The 24,883-nt window shown below is 41.7% G+C and overlaps 1 protein-coding gene across 3 annotated transcripts in view; it reads left to right on the forward strand.

Annotated features, from left to right (window-relative positions):
• HMGCLL1 (3-hydroxy-3-methylglutaryl-CoA lyase like 1) overlaps window positions 1-24,883 on the forward strand; it is a 55,709-nt gene that overhangs the window by 24,952 nt on the left and 5,874 nt on the right. For all 3 annotated transcript variants that reach the window (XM_087916106.1, XM_087916096.1, XM_087916103.1), the window contains exons 6-7: window positions 5,353-5,416; window positions 7,163-7,351. In XM_087916106.1, coding sequence (XP_087772232.1) covers window positions 5,353-5,416; window positions 7,163-7,351 — 253 coding nt within the window. The remainder of the gene's footprint in view (window positions 1-5,352; window positions 5,417-7,162; window positions 7,352-24,883) is intronic.

Consider the following 24,883-nt stretch of genomic DNA (forward strand, 5'->3'; position numbering starts at 1 on the left):
CATTCCTGAATAATATAGGGTCAATACTCAAAGAAGCTGGCTTAGTAAATGGATTTTACAGATATTTATGTTACAGAGATAAAGGGAGACATATTCTCAGACAAATTCATGAATGCTATCCCCAGTCCAGCAGCACTTTTCCTACCACTTTAGAACATCCTGTAAGGCCACAGTTCAAAGAAATGTGTTAAAAATCCAGCCATCAAAATATTTGTAATATATTTTCTATGCTCAATTGGACTAAAACGTTCCTGGTAATCTGGTAATACAAACTGCACAGAAAGCTATTATCTTTTAAAAGAATTCAAAGCTACCCCAGCGCCTTCCCGATATCAAAGTATATATAATCACAGACACTCTCCTGATAGGAAATGCAAATGCAATCCATGGAAAAAAAACCTTTAAATAAATATATTGCAATTAAACTAGGGACAGTAAAGCAGGTGAATAACATGTCACATTTAGACCACTTTTAAATGCCTGCTAGCCAAGACACTGACTGGGTGGTCTTGGCAAATCATGCTGTTTCTTTGTATGATCTGACTCACTCAAAAGTATGGTGAGATGAAAATGGAGTAAGGATTATAAAGCACAATGTTTATTTTTTTGGATCTTGCTTTACAAGACTATTAAAATGCCCCCGTAGTTCCTTGAATATGAACAATGTTCGGTCAGACCCAGGTCCTATTCAACATTTTGGGGGGGACGGGGACTAAACAGATACCAATGAAAAATCCACAAGCAGATTGTGAACAGGAAAAAAATCTTCCTGTTATTTTCATTGAAAACGTTTGTTAAGATGTGATTTACCTCCATGATAAAACATTAATAACTTTATATGTCATAAATTAGTTTGAACACTCTTTTAAAATATCCAAGTTAGCAACCAACACTACATCATTTAGTAGTAGTCTAGCAAAATTCAACAGGTTGGGACAACTCTTTCTCTCAGTCTTGAACCTCTGTTCAGTAGGTGACCCCAGGCTCTAGTTTTGATACTTTAAGAGACTATGAACTTTACATAATGAGGTTTCCCATGTCTTAATTTTGAGGAAAATGGGAGTTCATAACAGATTTGGAACTCACTTTTAACATCAATCTGCAACCTGAAGCTATTTTTTTAACTTAAAAAAACAGCAAATAAAATCCCAAGTAAGCAAATTGTGATTCCGCAAATGTGTCTCTATTTATAAGCAAAAGAGAGTCCATTTGTGGATGGCACAAGTGATTGACTTTACTTCCATGAACCAAATTAAATGTTTTGCTTCATTTGTAAAGTTCACTGTGGGAGGAAAAGCATCCAGTGTAATGATAATATAAAGTGTCATATCTGCTTAAAGGATATGAAAATTATTTGTATTCTTTCATCAGCAGTAGTATTTTTCATATTAAGTAATTTTTTGCTATAAATGGCGATAATATTGTTCATGTTTGTTGAAGTTTGAAATCAGAAAATAGATCTACAATCTATATTGGGAATAGGATTGAGGAATGACAGCAATAGTTTTGTTTAAGTTTTGTTGTAAACACTCCTATTCTTATGGAAATCTGTTGAACAAATTATACAAATCTACTCAAAATACAGTATGTGTTGCATCATCTAGTATGGTACTTTGTGGTGAGCAATTTTGGAATACAGTTGGAACTATCCAAAGTCCTATTCTTTTTTAAGGCTTTGCTTTAATTAGAAGACATTTTTAGGTTATTATTACAACCTCCCTTTATTTCCTAGTGTTCTGGCAGCAATTATTTGGCGGTTTTATAATATAACATTCGCTAAGAAAATATCAACTGCCATGTTAAGAATTTGCTTTTAGGATGCATATCTGTTCTTCAGACATGAACTTCCCAATGAAAATAAATGCTTCTACAATGAACAGTGTAAATTATATTCAAATATACAGTATAATAATAAACAGGAAGCAGCAGCATCTGTGTCTCAGACTAGCTTGTTGGGGATCTCTCTGCATTTGGCTGTGCTAGTCAAATCACTCTATCTGTCTGACTCTGTCTGTCTGTGTCTGCTTTTGTAACAATCATATTCATGTAAGAGCTGGACTTCTGTGTGGGACTATTTCTGTGTGGATTTATTTTCATTTAATGGGAACTGATAAATTATCCAGCTATATTTTGTAAATGTTCCTTCTAAAAGACCAACATCCATAATAACATATAGTTTCAATTCCCAGGAGTTTTCCAGGTGGAGTTGCTAGTATTCCATCCATGGTTTTCTGTTCTTTTTTTTTTAGGCGAGAAGAAGCAATAGTTTTTTTTTAAATCATTCTTCCCACTGAGTCAACAAAAAATAGTCTTTGAAAATACAGAAGAGTGCTATATACCATGTTTCTCCAACAATATGGCCTCCACCTATAGGAAGGCCCAGCATGTTTTATCGGCATAATATCAAATTAAGCCCCTCTCCCCAAATTAAGGCCTATATTAAACATGCGAAATGGGGGGAATGGTGGGAGGGGCTTGCCGTTAGGAAGTAGTTTTGTTGCATGCCCGGATATGGTGCTGCCTGCGTTGACTTTGGCGTTGGTAGGGCACTTCGTATCAGGAGACCTTCCTCCACCATTGCTTTCCCTTCTCCCTTGCTGCCGCGGCGTTTAGAGCAACCACATGCAGCCAGCCAGGGCTCCTCCCTGCAACCGGAGCCCAGCAGAGACACTCGGCTTCAGGCGCTCCTATCGCCGCTTTCCCTTCTCCTTCAAAGGCAAAGCCAATTCTTTTAAAAATGACACGCTACTATCGGTACGACAAAGCCTCCCCTGCTCCAGAGGGCAGCCTAACCCCATGTGGGGAGGCGAATCTCCCGGGGCTGCAGCACAGAATTGGCCCACCCTGGGAGAAGCACCCAGCCGCCATCCCTGCCTGGTGCCAGGCAGAGCGCGAAGAGCTTCACCTGGGGTGCCCAGCGCAGCTGACAGGCAGGCCCTCCTGCCCGGCAGCAGAGGTCTCGCCATGGCAGCGAGCACCTCCCCTCTGGACCTTCTGCTCATCCCGCCAGGGCCACACCAGAGCTGTGTGGGCTGGGCAGAGCTGGGAAAGCAAGCTGCAGGTGCGCGCCGGCCTGCCAAGCAAAAGAGCCGGGCTGACCTGAGCTTGGCTTCCTTCCCAAGTCCCTCCAGCATGAACCCAAAGGGGCCACCAGGAGAGGCCGCCCGAGGCAGTGATAGCGCCCATCCATCCGTGGACAGGGAGGCAAGGGGACGGCCTGCGCCGCATTCTCCTCTGAGCTGAGCCCCGCCGAGTCAGCGCCTCTGCCTGATGCCCACTCCACTGCAGCGTTTGGAGCTGCTGGCACATTTGGAGATGCGTGGGGATGGGGACGGGCTTGGCGAGGGGTGGAAAGGACGGGTGACTTCAGACTCTCACCACTGGCCAGGGAAGCAGCACTGCCATCACCTCATCTCCCTGTCTGCGGACGGGTGGGCACTATCACTGCCTCGGGCAGCCTCTCCTGGTGGCCCCTTCGGGTTTGCGCTGGAGGGACTTGGGAAGGAAGCCAAGCTCAGGTTGGCCCAGCTCTTTTGCTTGGCAGGCGGGCATGCACCCACGGCTCGCTTTCCTGGCTCTGCCCAGCTCGCACGGCTCTGGCGCAGCCCTGGCGGGATGAACAGAGGGTCCGGTGGGGGGGTGCTCGCTGCCTTGGTGAGAGCTCTGCTGCCAGGAAGGAGGGCCTGCCTGTCAGCTGCGTTGGGCGCCCCAGGCGCAGCTCTTCACACTCTGCCCGGCGCCAGGCCGCTTCTCCTGAGGTGGACTGATCCTGCCCTACGGCCCCGGGAGATTCACCTCCCCATGTGGGGTTGGGCTGCCCTCTTGAGCAGGGGAGGCTTTGTTGTACTAGGGCATTGTTTTTTAAAATAATTGGCTTTACCTTCGAAGGCAAAGGGAAGGCGGCGATGGGAGCGCCTGAAACCGAGTGTCTCCGCCGGGCTCCGGTTGCAGGGAGGAGCCCTGGCTGGCCACACGTGGCTGTGCCAAATACCGCAGCGTTGCTCTAAACGCCGCAGCAGCAAGGGAGAAGGGAAAGCAATGGTGGTGGAAGGTCTCCCGATAGGAAGTGCCCCACCAATGCCGAGGTCAACATCCAAGCTATTGCTGCCCACCCACCTGAGGATGCAAGAGGGGGAAATTAAGTCACCCCCAAAAAGACGGCCTAGCTTTTTTTTCGAGAGTCAAAAAAAAAAAAGTCCCGGCCTTATTTTGTGAGAAACACGTTTTTTGCCCACAAAAGTTTAAAATTGACTTATATACATTTGGGTTGGGACTGCAAGCCACCTAACGGACAAGAATGTGAATGGAATATGGGCAGGTAGTGCTGGATATACACTATACAGTGTGTGTAGCTGCAGCAAGTGGAAAGGCAGGTGTCAGACATGCCTTCAATGAGCAAAGCTACAGTAGTATTTTAATGGCAGCTGGAAAGACTGAGATAGCTTGTAAAATTTAACTATAGGCCTGAAAACAGAAAAACCCGCAGTGAGCCTCTGGTAGGGAGACAGAGAAGGGTAGCTGCTGATTAGCTGATGTAAACTCCAAGAAGCAGGTTGTAGCATACATTTTGTTTTCTATAGTAGGGATGGGGAGAAGGTGATGTAAGACTTACAGATAAATCAGATAGACTTACTAATAGATGTTCTATTAGTCCTCCTCCCTCCCAGTATACTGGGGAAAAGGTAGAAGCAACAATTTTTTGCACGAAAGACAGTTCCGGAATTTGAAATAAATTCAGAGCTCTTTAGTTCTGTAACAATGGATTTTGCACCAAAATAGGTTATTGTCAGAGTTCTGTTTAAGGGTGGGGCAGATTATGGCAGGCCTGGAGATGTCAGCTGCATGGGATTCCCATTTATATAATATGTAAGTATTCTGAGTTGGGTGGCGGCTTTGGCAATATCCTGACTGAGGTCCGCTGCATGAGCCTTTCTTCTTTTGAAGGGAAGGTGCCTTGCCTTGGCATATCACTTCTTGAATCGTGCACAGAATCATCATTCCCAACATCGCAATATTTTATTTTGTGATCTCAGTACAGATAATATGCTGGTTTGAACTGGACAGTAGAAGTCAAATTGTAAATATAAATCCATTTACAGTAGTTAAAAATAAATGTGATAAGAACATTGGATATATTTTTCTCCAGTAGTTTGCATTTAGGTATATGGCATATTATTTGTGACTAGGTGTCTGATAGGTTGCATTCGATTTTATCAGTATTTTAGTCTGACTTTGCAGACTAAATTTGTGCACCATTACTTTTTTTTTCTAATTGTGCGTGCCAGATTTAAAAAATGGTGTTTGCTTGTGAGAATTATACATACCAACAATGTACCTCTTTTCCTTGTTTAGGTATGTGTCTTGTGCATTGGGATGCCCTTATGAAGGAACTATTCCTCCAGCTAAGGTTGCTGAAGTAAGACTATTTCTTCTAAATTAAAACCAAACCAGAATATGTGCATGCATGATTCATTCCCTTGTGATAATTAAAACTGGGAATTCAGGAATATGCTTGACATATATTTATTTATATATAATGCACTGTGAAATGGAACTGCCAAGTACTTTGAAAAGGACTTCTAATCTTTAAATCAGTGTCAGTTCTTCTCACTGAAGGGAATTTTTTTTTTACATTTCAGCTATATAATTTGATATCTTGTCTGTTAGCTGTATTAGACAATAAGTAGCCTCCATCTCCAATCCAAATAGCATGAGCCATAACCATTAGCTGCCATCAAATATACTATGTGTGTATATTTTCAGAAGCAAGAATAACTGTCGGTTTTGATAACAATAGAAGCATCAGCTCCCACTGTGACTTAGTAAGCCAGAAAGTAAAACATATGGTGGGGATTTTCTTCATTCGATGCAATAAAGGCGCCTTCCTGAACCTGTCACGGACACTTCTGCTCAAGCCAAAATTTAGTATTAAAGCTGATAGAGTTTATACAAACTGCCTTTTCTACATCTGAGGAGTAGATGGACTGCAGAAGCAACAAAAATATGTTTTTAAGTCTAAGAACCACCCATGTGAAAAAGAGTATGTGTGTAAATGTTTATCTCTTGGAATAGGAATGGCTGAACAGCAGAGGGCCGGCCATTGATTCATCACTACTCTGTTTCTTGGACAACAAGCTTTGACCTGCCACCTCAAACAAACAAAAGTCTCATCCCGAGAAAAGTAGTCCCTCGTGCTCTGCATTTTTAAAAAATGCGTTTATTTCCCCCTCCCCTTAAAAAGAGGGAAGAGGTGTAAACTTTGAATACTTTTTAAAATTGGAAACAGGACTAAAAATACAACTCAGCTAGGTATTGATAATCCTTGACTCACAACCTTTTTGAATTTACGATGGATTCAATAAAAGTTATCTACAATCCTGCCCTCAAAGTTACTGCACCATCAGTGTGGTCATGAGGTCACAATTTGGACACAGCAGCTGGTTCGCATTTATGACCAGTTGCAGTGTCCCATGGTCATGCGATTGTGTTTTGCAAGGGGTTTTTTTGGTCACTTTCCAACCTATCCTTTGGATAACCTGAGTTTAGATTTTGTATAATGACCATGGTGTTTTACTTAACCATTATCATAAAAATGGTTGTAAAATTGAGTTTGGTCTGATAATGACTTGACTTATGACTACAGTGACTTCTAACCAAAATTCCAGGTTCAATTATGATTGTAATTCGAGGGCTACCTGAATATGAAACAGGGATTTGCTTTGGTTTTCATTTGTTAAACAGACAATATACTGCAATATCAGAAGGGCCTTTTCCCATCTTAATTGGTTTAGGCTGACTAAAACCTAGCAGAATGTTTTATTGTTCTGTCAAATCTCGATTTAAAAGGCCTACAAGGTGGCAATGTGGCATGCATATGTAAGTGCAAAGATTGATTTGGCAATTTAGATCTGTTTTTCCCACCCAATGCCTTCCAGACCCATTGCGACTAAAATTCCCAAAATTTTAAGCCATCAGGTTTAGATGCTCCATAAATCTTGGAAAGGAGGTAGAAATGAACCAGTTGAAGAGAAAAATGAATGGGTTCCTAATACCTCAGAAATTCTTCTTTGGCACATGTGAATTTGTAACATTAAAGTAGACCATTGATATTTCCCTTGTTACCTCTCACATATTTGAAAGAACTCTGTTTCTCCCTAATAAGGTCTCAAAAAGGCTATATAGTATGGGATGCTATGAGGTCTCTTTGGGAGATACCATTGGAGTGGGGACCCCTGGCAGTATGAAGAGAACACTGGAATCTGTTATGATGGAAGTTCCATTGTCCGCTGTGGCAGTGCATTGCCATGACACCTACGGCCAGGCCTTAGCCAATATTCTTACAGCTTTGCAGGTAACTTCCAGCCTCTTGTGTTTATCTTTACAGCCCTCCTTCATTCATATGCTTATGTAGATTGGAGAAAAGAAGGGGAAAAAGAAATGTAGGTATTTGCTGAGCTACTCAGTTTTGGGTTTGATTTGATGCTATTCCAAGGGCATGGGATGGGGGATGAAGAGGCCAGATTATCATGTGGCCTCCTAATTGTCTTTCACTTGAAACATAGCAGTTTAGAAATCTCGTTTCTGAATATACAATTCATTACCAGTAGAGAGGATTTATGTGCTCTACAGATTCAGATATCTTGCAGAGCCCATTACCGCAGAAAGGAGTAAAATTGAGGTAAGCATTTTAAATAGTCTTTGAGGAAAAGTCATGGTACTTGAGTTGTATATAGGATAACTGCAATGAGATTATTATATGCCCCAAAGTGGAAATGTTTGGTACTATCTGCAATGGAGATATGATTGATAAAGATGATGGGACTTGTACAGATGGATAAATTGACTTCTTTGATTAGAGGCCACATCTGTGTTTATTACTGACTGGAATCCCCTTGTAGATTCTCTGCACGAAACAGAAAATGGACTTCTGATTTGAGGTTTTGATTATTAGAAAAGATTAGGAAGAAATAGAGCTGTTTTGTAATCATAGAGTAAGAGATAATTTTGTAATCACACTTGTATTTGCTGCAAAGGAAATTGGAAATGTTATTTCTTTCTATCTTTTCTTTTTGTACTATTGTCTCTTTCTTTCTCCCCCCTTTGGATTAGTACACACACATGTATACACATAGATAGATAGATAGATAGATAGATAGATAGATAGATAGATAGATAGATAGATAGATAGATAGATAGGCAGAGAGAGACAGGGGGGGGGGTAAACTCATATATTCATGAATATGAGTATGAATATGAAGCAAGTAATTCTTGACAGTAAGATAAATGTTGTTAAAAATCAGGGGTGATGGAAGCCAAGGCTGCTGATTCTATTTACATCATCCAAATCTACAGGAGAACCTAAAACTGGAACCCAGATCTCCAAGAAAAAAACAGCACTTAACGGATATTTGTCACCTATGTATAATTTTGTGTCTGTGTATATGTATTTATGGTATGTTATGAATATAAATCAGAAGTGCAAGAGTTTAAACAGAACAAAAATAAGATAAAGGATATTAATAAGTCTTCCATATTTTTCACAAATAAGCAGAAATTGCAGTGGCATGGACACAATAAAATGATATTTGGATGTTTGAAACTAAGAAACCATTCTGAATAAATCAGTTTTCAGAGCAGTTTTCTTTCTTTTTTTGTAACAACAATAATAGCAACAACAAAATACAGAACAGGATAAGATTAAGTGACTTTTCCCATGGTGCATTTCCTAAAGCTCTTTTTAATCATCATCACCATCTTCAATTATCATCAGCTGACTGACTTCTAAACTACTCTTAGATCTCTGAAGACAATACATCTGCTTAATTTATCAGAAGAAACAATTAAGATGTTCAGAGAAATTTCTGATTAACTAAACTACAAAAAATAGATACTGTTTCCTATTAAAAATGAGCAACTTTCTGTTGACCTTCTAATTTTTTTTCTATAAATGTTGTGCCCAACAACATAGTAGAATAGCTGCATCTCCATTACTTTTTCTGTTCTAATAGAAGAACTCAGTTGTCATTTGTCTTGTTGGGCCTGATGTCTAGAATCGGCAATCTTTTCAAGCAGCAGGTATGTTTTAGGTTTTGGGCACACATACATGGATGAGTTAATTAAAACATTCAATTTGCAAAACAATTTTTTAAAAAATGAGTGCAGAGAAATCTCTGAGTTATCTTGAAAATTTTAATCAAAAGGCATATAAAGGGGGTGGGGCAGGATTTGTGGCATTACATGCTCCATGTATCCTGCCCATCTCATCTTGGAAGGAAGCGTGTCCTTTTTCATCCTCTTCCTCTGTTGCCTCTATGGAAACTTTCTGAGTGTCTTCTTCCAGCAGCTGTAGCAAAAATAGACTGCTGGCCATTTGTTTATTTATGAAATTAATATGGGTGCTCTTCAAAATCCAGGAACTCTTGGCTGGCTTTCAGTAATGTCTAAACCACTGAATAAGGGATCTCACCCAGAAAGGGATTGCTTTTTAAAGCGGCCATGCTTGCTTGCCTTCTATATTGTGGGCTAGGTGGTGAGAGAATGATGGCAGCACATTATGGTAAGGAAAAGGAAAACGTACTGTAGAACATTGGTGGGATCAAAAGTATGAAATAACATTTTCAGATTGTAAGTAATGCATGGTTTCACCTTTGGTGAAACTGAAGGAAAATGCTGAGGTACATAGCTTCAAGGTCTTTTTCAAGGCCAATGCAGTAACACTTACAGAATGCCAATGTAACTGATATGCTATCTTGGCTTTGACCATTGACAAAAAGCAACAATAGACTTCCAAATTTTGCAATTTGTGAAAAAATGAAATAGAAAAAAAGCAGGAAAAGGGAAAATGTTGGTGGAGCTGTTTCTTTTCTTTTCTTTTTTGGTATTGTCTGTTTCCTTTTACAAGTTTTAATGGTAGTATAAACAGAATTGTTGTACAATATTGGAAAGAAATGCAAATGGAAAATGGAAAACAGCTTCCTCTTTGGAAATCATACCAGGAAGGTAGTCAAAATTTTGATATGCTGATTCTGCTTCTTTAACATGTTTCTTATATAGAACCATGGAAACTGCAGATGAGATTTCCAGTTATCCACTTTTAAACTGAAAAAAAAAAGAAAGAAATAGTGGGATAAACAATACAGATTGGATATTCTCCTCCATGCTGCATTGAGAGCCCAGGATGGGTTGACTCCTTCCTATGATGTCATTTAACTGAGTCTGTACTAAGATATAAAAGCCAGCCCCTGGGAGAGACCCCAGCTTTTGACTCAGCTCCTTTCAGTCAGTCGCTATGTCTCTGAAAGCATGCTGTTAGATAGCAATCACCAGCAATCTTCAGTATCTTTTTTTTCCTCGCTTCAAGCAGCTCCCAGGGATCAGGACAGCTGCTCTTCCAGGAGAACAGGGCTCTCTCTCCTGCAACGTTGGGAGCAGCGTTGCCAGAGAGCTGTTCCGGCAAGTTGAGCAGCGTCTGTAGACCTCCCACATGCCTATGGTTAGAAAAGTGATCGGCAAACCGATAACAGTGTCAGCCAGCTGATCGTGCGGCCGGAGGCTGCCCTTTCCTTTGCTGACTTCGCTCAGGGCTCTTTATAGCCTAAGGAGCGATTCTTCTATCTTGGAGCCTGTTTCCCTAGTCACCGGCCATCTTGGATTGAAGCCTTCCACCACGAGGTGAGCGGCCATTTTGTAAGCCCGGGGGTCAATTTATACCCTAAGGGGCTTAATACAAAAAATTTCCAAACAGTTTCTTTCTATCGCAAGAGCCTTTATTCTACAAATGGAGCAAGATAAGGCTCAGGCAGAGCTTTCCCTCCCAGTGGAACAGTCTCTTAAGCCCAATAAGAGAAAAAGACATAGGCAACGCACTCAATCAGTCCAGATGGAGGTGGCTGCTAAAATCAGAGCTAAGGCTCTAGCCCCTAAGAAGGCAACTCAGGCTGAGTTGAGGCAGAAAAGCACAGACATGCAGCCCTAGAGAGGCAGTTCAACAGAACTATTCAACAGAAGGGAGTGCAACTACAGCATGTTTCAGGTGATACCCGTGGGCCCCAGCCAAGCCCTCCCAGGGGAAGAGAAGTTATCTATGAGCCTTTCCATCTCCATCCTGGTCCCCTAGACTTCTGCAATACAACCTGATCCTCAGGATCTCAGCAGATCTGGGCCTTATTTCCAACAGGCTTCTGGGCCCTATGCTCCTCCCCCTCCCTCCAAGCCTCGAACCTCTTCTCAATCTAGGCCTGAAGCCACCTTCACTCCTACAGCAGTGGGCCTTCAGCCTTCTGCCTCTATCTTTGAGCATAGACCAGGGGATATCCAAGATGTTGTCTCATTGGCCATTAGGCAGGGATTGGCTGAAGGCTTCAAGCAAATTCTTTGACCTCTGGAAAGGGTTCAGGCCCTTCTCAATCTATAAGTTCCTTGCCTCATCACCCTGATTTACACAGGCCCCAGGACCTCAGGTTCCTTTCTTCTCTATCAGAATGGGAGGAGGTTGATGAGGAAGGAAGGCCTTCACCATCTGAACATAGTTACTCCTCTTATTCAGAGCGTGAAGAGGGCGATACTTCTGACCAAAATCTTTCAGAGGAAGAGGATTCTCGCTCAGAGCAGACATCCTCTGTATTGGTCTTCAATTCTTCTCTCTTCAGGCCATTGCTTAGCAAGGCCTTGGTCACTGCCAAGCTATCACCAGAGGAAGTGGCTCCTGAGCCATGAGGAAATCCCTCTAGCCAGGGAGACTCACTCTTCTCCAAGCCTGTAGTGCATGCAGAGGTTTTGCCTTCTCCCACTTTGTTCCTGGACATGGTCAAGAAACAGTGTGCTTCCCCTTTGGCAGGTCCTCACCCATCTTCTCTGTATAAGCGTTTCTACAATTTCAGCGCAGCCCTGGACAATGCCCTGGCAGTGCCTTCTGTTGACATTCCAGTTCTGGCCTCATTCTCATTTTCTGGCACTCCCACGGAGCCAGAAGATATCCTGAAACCGGATGATAAACGTTCCGAACAGGCCCTCCAGCACAATCACCAGGCTGCTGCATGGGCTGTTCGGGCTTCAACAGCAGCATCCTTTTTCACGAGGGCATCCATACGGTGGCTGCACCAACTCCAGAATAGATTGCCTGCTTCTGACCTTGGGTATCACCAAGACCTTAATAAGATTATTGCAGTGGCGGAATTCACTGCAGATGCCACTCTCAATTCCGCCAAATTTGCATCCAAGGCCATGGCATCTTCAGTAGCAGCAAGAAGACTTTTTTGGCTCAGAAATTGGCAGGTGGAGTCACGCCGAAAATGGAAGCTGGTTTCAGTTCCATTGGCAGGTGATAAGCTTTTTGGCGATGCTCTGGAACCTTATCTCATTGAAACAGGAGATAAACGTAACATTCTCTCTTCCTCTGGAAGAAAGCCCAGCTCCTTATCGCCCTCCTGCCTTTCGAGCAGAGACCTCATCTTGCTTCCCCCATTCTCAGAGGCCATACACCCAACACCAAGACCAATGTGTGGAAGCATCTGGCAGGCAACAACCTTCTGCTGGTAAATGGCCCTTTTGGGGGGGGAGCGGGTCGTTCCTTCCATCGCTCTAAGTAATCCCTCATTCTCCCCACCCATTGGAGGTCACCTAGCCTTCTTTGCCTCCAAATGGGAGGAGTCAACGACGGATGCCTGAGTGCTCAGCACTATTAGGTCAGGGTTACAATTGGACTTCCTAACGCCACCCCCAGAAAATTTTTTGATCTGTCCTGTCTCTCGGGACATGTCAAGGCAAGCCCTCATGAATCAGGCCATCCAACACCTTGTTGAAATCAGAGCTATTCAAACCTGTTCCCCCCTCTCAACGGGGACGTGGGCTTTACTCTCGTCTTTTCATCATTACCAAAGCCTCGGGGGGGTGGGGGGTGGCAAGCCATCATTGATCTAAAATTTCTCAACCAATTTGTAAAATACAGGCGATTTAAAATGCAGACTCTGCATTCTATTTTAAGAGAGCATTCAGGAGGGCAATCTCCTCTCTTCCATTGATCTCACGGAGGCTCTTCTCCACATCCCCCTTTGGCCTCATCATCGCTAGTTTCTCCGTTTCTGTTATCAGAATACCCATTACCAGTATCGAGCACTTCCCTTCGGCCTCTCATTGGCTTCAAGGGTCTTCACAAAGGTTCTGGCAGCATTGATGGCATCTCTGCATTCTGTTCCAGTGAGGATCCAGTGCTACTTGGACAACATTTTGATTCTGTCCTCTTCCATCCATGCAGCCCATCGGGATCTGCAAATTACCCTGTCATATCTCCAGAGCCACAGATTTTTCTACTCCCCTCCACTTCAATGGTTCCTGCTTTCCTACCAACGAGCAGGAACCAGCCACTCATCCATCAAGGTCCCGCTCACGCCACAAATATGGAGATCTCTCAATTGGTGGCGTTCCCCGTTAATCTGGAAGGTTCTTCTGTTCAGGGTCCCAGACAGGCTAGTGATAACCACCGATGCCAGCCTCCTGGGTTGGGGTTCCCATATGCAGGGCCGGATAGCTCAGGGCGTTTGGTCCAGGTCAGAGCAGACCCTTCCCATAAATTGGCTAGAGCTCAGAGCCATTTTTCTAGCTCTCAAGCATTTCAGGCACTCAGTTACCGGCTCTGATGTTCTACTCTTTCGGACAACATGGCCGCAATGGCTCATGTCAACCGACAAAGCCGGTTTGTCAACCGACAATACCACACACACACACACACACACACACACATATATACACACACACACACACACACACACACACATACATACATATATACACACATATACATATACATACATACACACACACACACACACAGATATATATATATATATATATAAAGTTTTCGCAGGTACTTACATGTATGGTATCCGGCTTTGTTCGGGTATTTTCCCACATCATTATAGTTGTGCTTTTAAAGTTGTAGCAACGTTTCAGCAGAATCTCATCTGCCATCATCAGGCTTCTGTATTGTGTAATGACATGGGAAAATACCCAAACAAAGCCGAATATTATTCATATATATATATATATATAGATAGATAGATAGATAGATAGATAGATAGATAGATAGATAGATACACACACATACATACAAACATACATACATACATACATACACACACAGATATACATACATATATATATTCGTAGATTTTCACAGGTACAGGTATGCAGATCTTGGTGTGTTTGGGTCTTTTCCCTTGTAAGACTGACGGGAAAACTTACGTGTGAAAAGACCCGAACATGCACAAGACCTGCATACACACACACACACGACAATCGCAATACCTCCAGAGGCTGCTTAACACAACACCCATGGGGAACAGCAAGAAGTGCTGAGAGTTGTAGTTGAACAGTATCTGCAGGGTCATAAGTTTGGTGTGGATTGGACTGACAACCAGAGTAAGACGGCTGAGTAGGTTTTGTGGGCCTTGGCATTTGACAATAAATCTGGAGCTCAAAAGGGATTTGGGGAGGTTGGAATGGATGTAGGGAGCCTAACCAAGTGTTGACAAGAAGCTTAAGTTTAGTACAATACTTTGCAACTGCAGAAACTTGGCAACAGTTCTGGATCATTCTGAGTGTACAACCTTATTTCAAGTGCTCAGTTTGAGAATAAGAAGAGAGCTGGCGCTGGTTCAAAACCTCAGTAATTTTTCCCTACCGTTTTCATGTTTTGGAATGTAACATTCCTCTAGTATCTGTCAAACATTCAGAGGAGTTTCCATGTCAACTAGGTATAAGAACTATGTACCATTTAGAGGTGGAAATGTAGAAGCCTTGTCTTCATTGAAGAAAAAAGGATGATATTAGAGGTGATTTTGGGCTCACCATTGTATACAACTCTTATACTCAGAGTTTCCTTTGGGCTTTGGTAAATTGCTTTCTACTGGCAGTCATTTCCATTTCAGCTTTTCTAATTAAATATGGAACTCTGAGTTTTTCAGCTCCTCGTAGGCAGCCAAAATCCATCTATCATTGCCTGCTTTCCATTAGCAGAAGGAATCGTCATTTGATTTTCCCATCTTGGGGGTCTGGTTTTGAAAAATCATTTTGCACTTCATAAATAGTAACGAAACTTGGAATTAGGTAGTAACATTCATTGGTAGCTCTCAGCACTCTATTGGCCAAAAGGGTTTTGACTGAATTAATGGTTTGTTAAACTAAGACCCAATTATGAAACGTCTTCTAAGATTCTTCCTCCCTTAGGGTTGTGTCGACATCTCTACATGTGTGGTTTGCAATCCAGCTTCTTAGTTCAGATGTAATGATGTCTCTAGTGGTGCTGTTATAGCATTTTTCCTAATAAGTATGTCCCGTTGGCTTTGTAAAATATATTATTAATGTTCCAATTTCAAATAGAGATGGAATGCCTTCCTGGTGGAAGCACACTATATGTGTGATAATAAGTTGCATCATTTCTAGACAAGTGAAAACAACAAGGGATTGACCAAAGATTGGTGGTAAATGCAGTGAGAATCCCTAAATGGAATAGATGCAAAGGAGGTTTTTTTCCCTCTCTCTCTCTCTCTTCATTTTCAAGCGATTTCATTATTATATTTAACAAGGCATAGTTAGACTCTATTAGCAAAAATTATAACAGTATAACAGCAAGCCTGGCTACAGAGAATCTATTTCCTGTCTACTTCCTATTCTAAGAAAGTTATTCAAGTTCCTCTGAACAGAGCATTTAGCTATGCATAATGAAAAAGGGATCGGGAATGTTAGTCTTCCTCTAAATTCCTTGGGCAAGCCAGGGAATTTAGTTAAAGAGAAGACTTGGCACCAAATTCTGCTTGTAGGTGCTTAAAGGCAAGTAGCACTCTGTTTGGTGGTAAGTGATCAGCAGACTTGCCAATCACACAGAGCAGTGTTTCTCAAGCTTGAGAGCTTTAAGAAGTGTGAACTTCAACTCCCAAAATTTCCCAGTCCCCAAGTTTTGGGAGTTGGAGTCCACACTTCTTAAAACTCCTAAGCTTGAGAAGCACTGCCATAGAGAATTCGACTCACATTCAAGACAACCCTCCACCCTCAGAGCTTACTCCTCCACATACTATGGAGAGAAGTATTGAGAGGCAGGAACAATGTCTTCTTTTTAACAAATTTATAAATAGGACTACACAGGGTGATCATTTATTAAGTTTGTATCAAGGATAAAACAGTCAGGGGGACTTGAGATAAAAAGGGGCTGGAGGAGTGACATTATTCTAGCTCACTTTCCCTTGTTGAAAATAGACAATGTCTGAACAATGCAGTTAGGAGGAGGTAATACAGAAATGTTATTGGGGAGGGACAGTTGAGTTTATATTCATAAAGAAGAAGGAGAGGATGAGAAAGATAAGCCCTTGAATAGTCTTCAAGAAATCCTTGAATGCCCTTGAAGAAAGAGGTTGAACTAAATGGAGAAGGCTTAGTTCAGTGGTAGGCCATTAAAATAGACTTATATTCTAATGAATAAAATCTCACAGGCATGTATTGCATGTCTAAGCTTTGGCAATATTCTGTACTTGTTATAAAGTTTGAGTTTTTCATCCTTTCCATTCCTTTACAAACCTCAAACAGAAGAGATTCACATCTTCCCTGGGCTTAAGTAGCTTACTCTATTGAACCATTGCTGCCATAATAAAAAATGTTATTTCCTTGCAATCCAATTCAAGTTGACTTTATTCAGTTGCTTCAGTGTGAGCTTCTCTCATATCATACTAAATAAACAGCAATATCCACTTCTTTTCATGAAAAACTAATTTCATATTTTAAGAGATAAGTTTTAACATCTTTACTATTTCACTCTTTCCCATTTAAGGTGTGACTTGAAACCAAGAGGGAGGTATGGTTGGATCAAACCAAATTGTACGAACCTAAAACCCCTCAAATTTCTTACCATGTCAATACAAAAAATAAATATCCAACTTTTTAAAAACATTCTTTGGGGAGTCCAGTAAATATGAAACAACATTTTTTATGAACTAGCTGTATTTTTAAATGGTAAAAAAAGTATATTTTACGTTTTCCATTGAAATAATTGGGGTGCACTCAAAAGCAGGAAAACAGATGCTATAGTTTGAAGAGAAAAAAAACAGGTTTTAATTTGTGGTTTCAGACACAATATTTGTGTACTAATGGAATAATAGTAAACTGCATTACAAAACATAGTACAAGAACAAAAGAAAAATATCATTTAAAAGAGGGAATATAACAAAAAACCCATCTCACACTCATGTGTCAATACTTTAGTGCAGCCCCCACCCAGCCTACAGTTCTCCAGATGTTTTTGGACTCTCCCTTTCCAGAACTCCCAGCAATATGGCTCGTAGCCATTTTGGCTGGGGATACTGTGACTGGTAATCCCAGCACATCTGGAAGCTGTCAGATGAAGGAAGGCCAGTTTAGTGCAAGGCAGAAGAATATGGAGGCGCTGCAAACTACCGCCATCCCACCTCAGGCGCACTAGCAAAAATAATCCAAAGTTAAGCCAAAGACCGAATTTTGATTTAGGTGCATTTGGCAGGCTGACTTGCTGAGGAAAAGAAGAAGAAAAAAATCAGCAAAAGGAAAGCAATTGGTGGAGCCCTAGAAATTATTTTTGAAATTGTCCATCTGAGGTCTTTGATAATTAGAGGCTAGCTGGTAGAGCTTGACAGAGGAAATTACCGTCAAATGTTTACACAACAAAACATGTGCCCGTGACCATATCCGATGCTGATATTACTGAAGCCAGAGTCTGGAAATGTACACTGGAAACAAAACTTGGTACCTTTCTGGGGCCAACACAAATAGCAATTACAGCTCAGTGTGAGAGGCATCCTAAAAAATACTACTGCCTATCAGTAGTTCAACCAAGTCAGCACTTTGCAGTAATTGCAGGGGAAAGGGCTGAAAAACATTACACATCTCAGCAAGAAATGGCCCTTTATACCTTTAAAGTGATCCTTGATAAAACAATGCTGGGGTCAGGAGAAGGCTATTTTGCCAATTTTGCTCTCGCCATGGGATCGGTGGACATCTGGATGAACTACGGAAGCTGGAAAATGGGTTTAATATTCTCCTGACAGTAAAACAAGACATGTGGAAAACATTCTAACCTGTTAATCTGTGGTGCTCCTGGAAAAAGAAGACGAGGAGAAGCGGGGGGACATTTGGCTTTATATTTTATAATGATAAATAGCAGATCTCTTGAGTCCAGCTATAAATAGATTAATGACACCAAAAAGAAAAATGATCCCATATAATAGGATCGGTCAGTCGTGTTAGTCTTCTGATGGGCTCAATGGCAGAAGTAATAGGGAACTTCTATCCTCACAACTTTATTGATCTGTTTTACAAAGCTCAGTTAATACTGTTTGCAGAACAGTAGTGCTCCTTCACTAGCATGAGGGGATGGAGACTGTAGCTCTTTTATCTGTTTACTGAGTTCAGTCCTGCTGAACTTAAGTGGGGCCTAGCTTTGGATAGATGTGCAAAGCAGACCATTGCATTGCAATTACAGGTAATCCTGAATGTATGACCCCACACATTGGGTCCAGAATTTCTGTTGTTAAGCAAGGCGGTTAATAAGCGAGTCAGACCTGATTTCACAACCCCTTTAAAGTGAAGCACTGCAGTTGTTAAGTGACTCCCGCAATTGTTAAATCGAGCTTCTCTCTCTTGACTTTGCTTGCCAGAAGCTGGCTGGGAAGGTTGGAAACAGTGATCCCATGATCCCTGGGATGCTGCAACCATCGTAAATACATGCCAGTTGCCAAGTGCCTAAATATAGATCACATAAAATGGAGGTGCTGCAATGATCATCAGTGTAAGGACCAGTTGTAAATCAGTGCTATTGTGTCATGCCCCTGGTGGAGACTGACTCTGAGGGAGAGGAGGAACAGCTGACAGGGAGTGGCAGTGTGGCTCTGGAGGTTGTGGGGGAGGCTGGGGAAGGGCAGAGGCTGGCTGGGCAATCAGAGGGCTCAGGCCCATCCCCTCTCCATCTTAGGGCACGCAGGGAGGAGAGGATAGGGGAGAGATGTGGTCTACTGGGGAGGAGAGGGCCTTGATCCTCTTCATGGGCTGCAGCTGTGACAACTGGATAAGAGAACGGACATGCGTACAGGCGAGTGCTGGAAACAAAGCGTGGAAATATCTCTAGTGTATTGTTCCTCTCTGAGTTTGGCATCCTTCCCAGAGTGTGTTCTGATATCTGTGGATGTCTTCAAGCCCTTATCTTGCCTGGTTTGTGTTGTTTTTTACTCTTTATAATTTAAACGGCATTTCTTTCTTATTGTTACTGCTTGCGTGGAAATTTTTTGTCTCCAGTCAAGGATATTTGGAGCTTGGAAGCAAAGTGAAGGAATAAAAGGGGCTTCACCTGTTTTTTGTGACTGTATTTATTTTGTATCCCACCCTGGGTCATCATATATTGTAACTTCAAACAGTCAGTGCATTCCCACTCATGCTAGTAATGCTATTATTAAATTTGCAGATGATACAACAGTGGTGGGACTCATCTCCGGGAGGGGATGAGTCTGCCTACTGAGATGAGGTAGACCGGTTGCTTTCGTAGTGTGGAGACAATAACTTGCTCCTCAACAACAATAAGACCAAGGAGCTTATTGTGGACTATAGAAGGAACAGATCAGACATCCGGCCCTTGCTTATCAATGGAGACCGAGTGGAGCAAGTGGCCAGTTTTAAGGTTCTGGGTATGTTACCATAAAAGAGGACCTGACCTGGGCTGCTCACATTGCACCACTGGTTAAAAGGGCCCAGCAGAGATTATACTACCTGAGACTTCTCAGAAAACAACAACTGAATGAAAAACTGCTGGTGACCTTCTACTGCTGCGCCATAGAGAGTATCTTAACTTACTGCACCTCTGTATGGTTTGCCAATTGACAGTGACAGATAGGAAAGCACTCCAGAGGGTTAATGTCATTGCCCAGAAGATCATTGGTTGCCCTCTCCCCTCTTTGGAAGAGCTTTATAGCCCCCACTGCCATAAGAAAGTTCAAAACATTCTCAAAGATCCATCTCATCCTGGGAAGCCTTTTTTCGAACTATTACCATCTGGCAGACGTTACAGAATAATAAAAACAAGGACAAATAGGCTGAAAAACAGCTTCTATCCCAGGGTAGTAGCTCTTTTGAATTCTGCTGTATAGTGCAGTGTTGGTGTGGTGTCGGGGGGTTTCGGTTCAATGTGTGAAGGGTGAAGGATGTGTGTTTGTGTTTATTTTCATGGTCATGGTCATGATGTGCACTGAAGATGGTGATTGATTTCGTTGTACGAGTTGCAATGACACTAAACTAAACAAATATTTACTGTCTGTAAATAGTAATCTATCCTGCACTTCTGTAGATCTAGATAGATCTACGGTAAATCAGGGGTCCCCGATCCATGGACTGGCACTGATCTGCAGCATGCCAGTAACCAGACTGTGCAAACAAGCAAAGCCCCATCTGAAGGATGCAGGCAGCACACAAAATCATGACTCCTCTGGTCCACGAAAAGACCTTCCTCCATGGAACTGGTCCATGGTATCGAAAAGGTTGGGGTTCACTGGTGTAGTTGGTTCGTATATAGCTTGAGGAACTGTTTATTTAATTTTTATTTTTTTCCTTCCCATTCTCCACCCTCCTTGCCCAAAACTATTCTGAAGGGTTAATAACTCTCCAGAACAGAATGAGATAAGATGCAGAAGTAGGGGAGCTTGAAAAAAAAGGAGTTGCTTGATTTTAATAAGATTTTCTTCAAATAGAACGTCATGACAGCAGTTCAGAAGTGATAACAATGCCTATTTTTCTTTTCTCACTTAGTCCTCAGCCCGGCCTACGGTCTGGGGATTTCGTGGTAGTTCATCATCCAAAGACCAATCAGACTTTGCCCTGCTTAGTTTTTTTTTCTAGATCAGCTTTTTTTTTTTTCATGAGTAGAAAATTGCTAAACCAATAACAGGTATCGTTCTTCCCAAATGTATGCAGGGCGTATTGTACATGCAGATTAATTACACAATTTGCTGAATGAATGATACTGTGTCCTAATGTGCAAAATAACAGTTTGAACATTACCATGGGGCAGAAAAGATAAAATATTCTTAGCCGTATGTTCTATGCACTTATATAAAGCAGGAAAAAGATCAAACCTATGAACTAATTGAATATTTTGAAGCTAAACTATTGGTTATATTATCAAAAACATAGTCCAAAATGGAATGATCAGTAGTCATCACCAGAATGTTTTTCTACTGTCAAGACTTCATTATTAGACAAAATAATCCAGGAAATAGAAGAACATTTACTACAGGGGTGGCCAACCTTGGCAACTTTAAGACTTGTGAGCATCAATTTCCAGAATTTCCTAGTCAGCAAATGTTGGACAGCCTTGATTCCAGTGGTGGGATTCAAATTTTATTTTACTACCGGTTCTGTGAGTATGGCATGACTTGGTGGGCATGGCAGGGGAAGGAAACTGTAAAATCTCCATTCCCTCCCCACTCCTGGGGAAGGATACTGTAAAATCTTCATTCCCTCCCCACCCCACTAATTTTGCTTTCCAGCGCCATTCTCCTATACAGGGCAACAAAAGAAAACCCACTGGATCAGCTGGGACTCGGGAGGCAGAGGGTAGATGAGGGCGGGGCCAGAGTCAGAGGTGGTATTTGCTGCTTCTCTGAGCTACTCAAAATTTCCGCTACTGGTTCTCCAGAAATGGTCAGAACCTGTTGAATACCACCTCTGCTTGATTCAGTACATACAGCAAATTTGTGAGTTTCAAAGGAACCTTGCCCAAATGCATGTGAGTCAGGACCTTTAAAAAAAACCTAATAAAGAGTAAAAACTGGCCTTAAAATTGTAACCTTGGAATTCACAGGTTTTAGTCTGTGATACCATATGTTGGCTGCAAAAATTAAGAGGGCCAGAAGATGGAAGTAATGAGATATTAACAATTGTAGCTCTTGGCCACCCTCTAGGCCAGGGGTGTCAAACTCAAGGCCTGCGGGCCGGATGTGGCCCGCGGGTTGCTTAGATCTGGCCCATGGGGTCACCCTGGAAATGGCGAAGAACTGGCCTGCTGTGCCTCTGCCAGAGAAAACAGAACTCAGGAGGGCCGTTTTTGGTTGTGACAGCCTCTTGCAGCTCTCTGCCAGCAGAAATAGAGCTCAGGCAGGTGGCGCGTTTCCACTGGCAGAGGGCTGCAGGAGGTCATCATGACTGCAAACAGCCTGAGTGGGCTGCGCGAGGCCTCCCCAGACTCCATTTTTGCTGGCAGAGAGCTGCAGGAGGCTGTTGCAACTGAAAACGAAGCCTCGATGAGTGACATCGAGCTGGCCATTTCCACCCTGGCCACGGCCACCCCAGCCATGGCCACCCACCCCCAGCCACCAAAGGTCAATCACAACCCCGTTGCAGCCCTCAATGAAATCGAGTTTGATACCTCTGCTCTAGGCATTCATTATTTAGGATTTTTTTTTTTTGAACACAGATATCATCACTTTTATAGGAGAAAATATATTTTAGGCTTTAAGGAAAAGAAGTTATCTACTGTTATGACCTGGGGGTATAGGTGCCATATTGGGATCTTGGTTGAGAATGCTGGGCCTTTAAAAACTGTTTCCATGATCCAGCTAAAGATTAATAATGCCAGGATTATGAGAAAGCTACGGTACTTTGCCAGTTTTGCTCTTACCATGAGATCAGTAAGGTAGATTTCATCTGGTAATAATGTATTTTTAAAAAGATTTATTTATTAAGCCTGTCATAAATTATTCTTGAATTGCTTCAGGATAGGTTTGTGTAGATAAAATATGTCATATATTGTAATTTGATATTTTAAAAAATTTGGAAAAAAGCCACCTTTTTAACTTTTAGTTTAAAAATAAGCAAAATCAAAACCTTAAACATAATCTTTCTGTTATCAGAATTTATCAAGGGGAAAAAAATAGCCCAGCTTTAGGCAACAGTGCCACCAAGTGTTTAGCAAAAGAATACTGTTCACTTTAAAAAGTATCGGTAATTACTATACTTTTAATTGCATGTACATCCATCATGCATTAAATTAACACTAAATTACAAAAAGGATGCAAATATAGTCTCTGTTAGGCCTGCCTCCATTCAAAACCCAAGAAAGAAATCCCCCGACTCCATTGAAGGAGAGAAGAGGCACTTTTACTGAATTTGAAATGATAGCAGCTAAAGAAAAGCAAGATTTGAGCCAAAAGGTGCGAAAGTTACAGATTGAAATTTCCACAAATCCCTCCCCCCAGGGACCCAGGCTGAATGTCTAATCCTCATCCCACATAGTGTTATGTAGGGCACATCTTCAGGTGTTTTCATCCACCTGGAGTTCCAGGGCGGTTGGACTTGACTGGATTTAAACAACTCCATTCAGCAGCGCAGTAATTCGTGAGAGAAAACCTCCCTTTTTATTCACATGGGCGTTCTTCACACCAGGTTACTACCTAACCTCTAATGCCATGCCCCTCTCTCCCTGTTACTATGGCAGCCAATAGCAAGCAAGCATCAAAAGGAAGATCCAGCTGACAGTCCCCTGAAGTAATTTGTTGGGTGGTGTTTGATTCAGAATGTTAATCACATTTTCATACCTGCATTTAAGCTGTATCAAACCTAGTTTTTCTTCATGAGCTCTGGGCATTCAGTAGGATTAGTTGCAAAGTTGATTTAATACTCCTTGAACCATCAACACCACTATGTCCCCTGGCAGGTTGTCAGCATATTAATATGTACATACAGAAATTCCATCCACTGGAATCACCACCAATACAAAAAAAAAGTGACTATACCTAGAGATAACGGGGAAAATTCTTCAAAATAGTTGCCCTGAACATTTTGGAGAATGTAGCTGCTTCAGTGCTTTAAGAAGAGATGCTCGACTTGTCCCAGTGCACTTTGATGAACTTCCTGTCAAATCTTTTACACTAAACTTTTTAATATTAAAACTCTTGTTCAGTACACAATTTGTTTTTCATTGTATAAATAAAAACACAATTTAAAGCAAGTATTTATTCTACTAGCTACTGCTTTTATTCCAGTGGGCTCAAAGTTGTTTATCTAAAGCCTCTGATTAGCCAAAATCCTATCCACTGGGTTGGTAGCACCTGTATACATTAGTTACTTATGTGCCTATATCAGCATTGCCTGTCTGTATTTCCAGACTGAATGGGTAATTTATTTTAACCCTTGTGGGCATCCTTCTATTTACTCTGGGGAATTTGTATTTAGCGGAACAGGCATGTGTGAGTAGAATCTTTGGAGACAATACTCTGAGAGTACTTTTAGACAGATGCTTATGGTTCAAAAGTATAAGTAAGGTTTATTAAGGAAATTGTGCACTGGAATACATGGCTCCATTTCAGAACTGTCTGTCTTTGTCAGGGTAAAATTGAGAAGGAGGCATAAAATATTCAATTCTTCCTGCAGAAAATAGACTGAAGGGAAGAATCTCAGTCTAACCAAGGGATAAAAACCCAGACAATTAATGGTCAGTGGTGAAATGGTCAGTGACAATGGTAATAAACTGTGCAAAGAATATAAGCTTCTGAAGCTGCAGATCCAAAGTTTGTCTAGCTGATAATATACATCATTGAATGCTGAAAGTATTACAAAACACAGCAATCAAGTTTCATGGTTAGCTTGGTATCAATAGATTGGTGCAACTTATTACGTGTAATGATAGATATTTTAGGGTTATATATTTCAAACAGTAGCTCCTTAGAGCTGGGAAAACCTTGGGAAAACACAGTTGAAATATGGATTTAAAAGTAGAAGCTGATAATGTCACCTGGATTCTTCAAAGTGTTTATTTTGTGACAAATTGAAGTCACTTTTAATTGGGTACTTATTGTGGAACCGGGTCTATAATATAGAATTTAAT

This window comes from Pseudonaja textilis, chromosome 1 (genome assembly GCF_049901715.1).
Source record: "Pseudonaja textilis isolate UNSWEBS1 chromosome 1, rPseTex1.2, whole genome shotgun sequence".
Taxonomy (NCBI): Eukaryota; Metazoa; Chordata; class Lepidosauria; order Squamata; family Elapidae; genus Pseudonaja; species Pseudonaja textilis.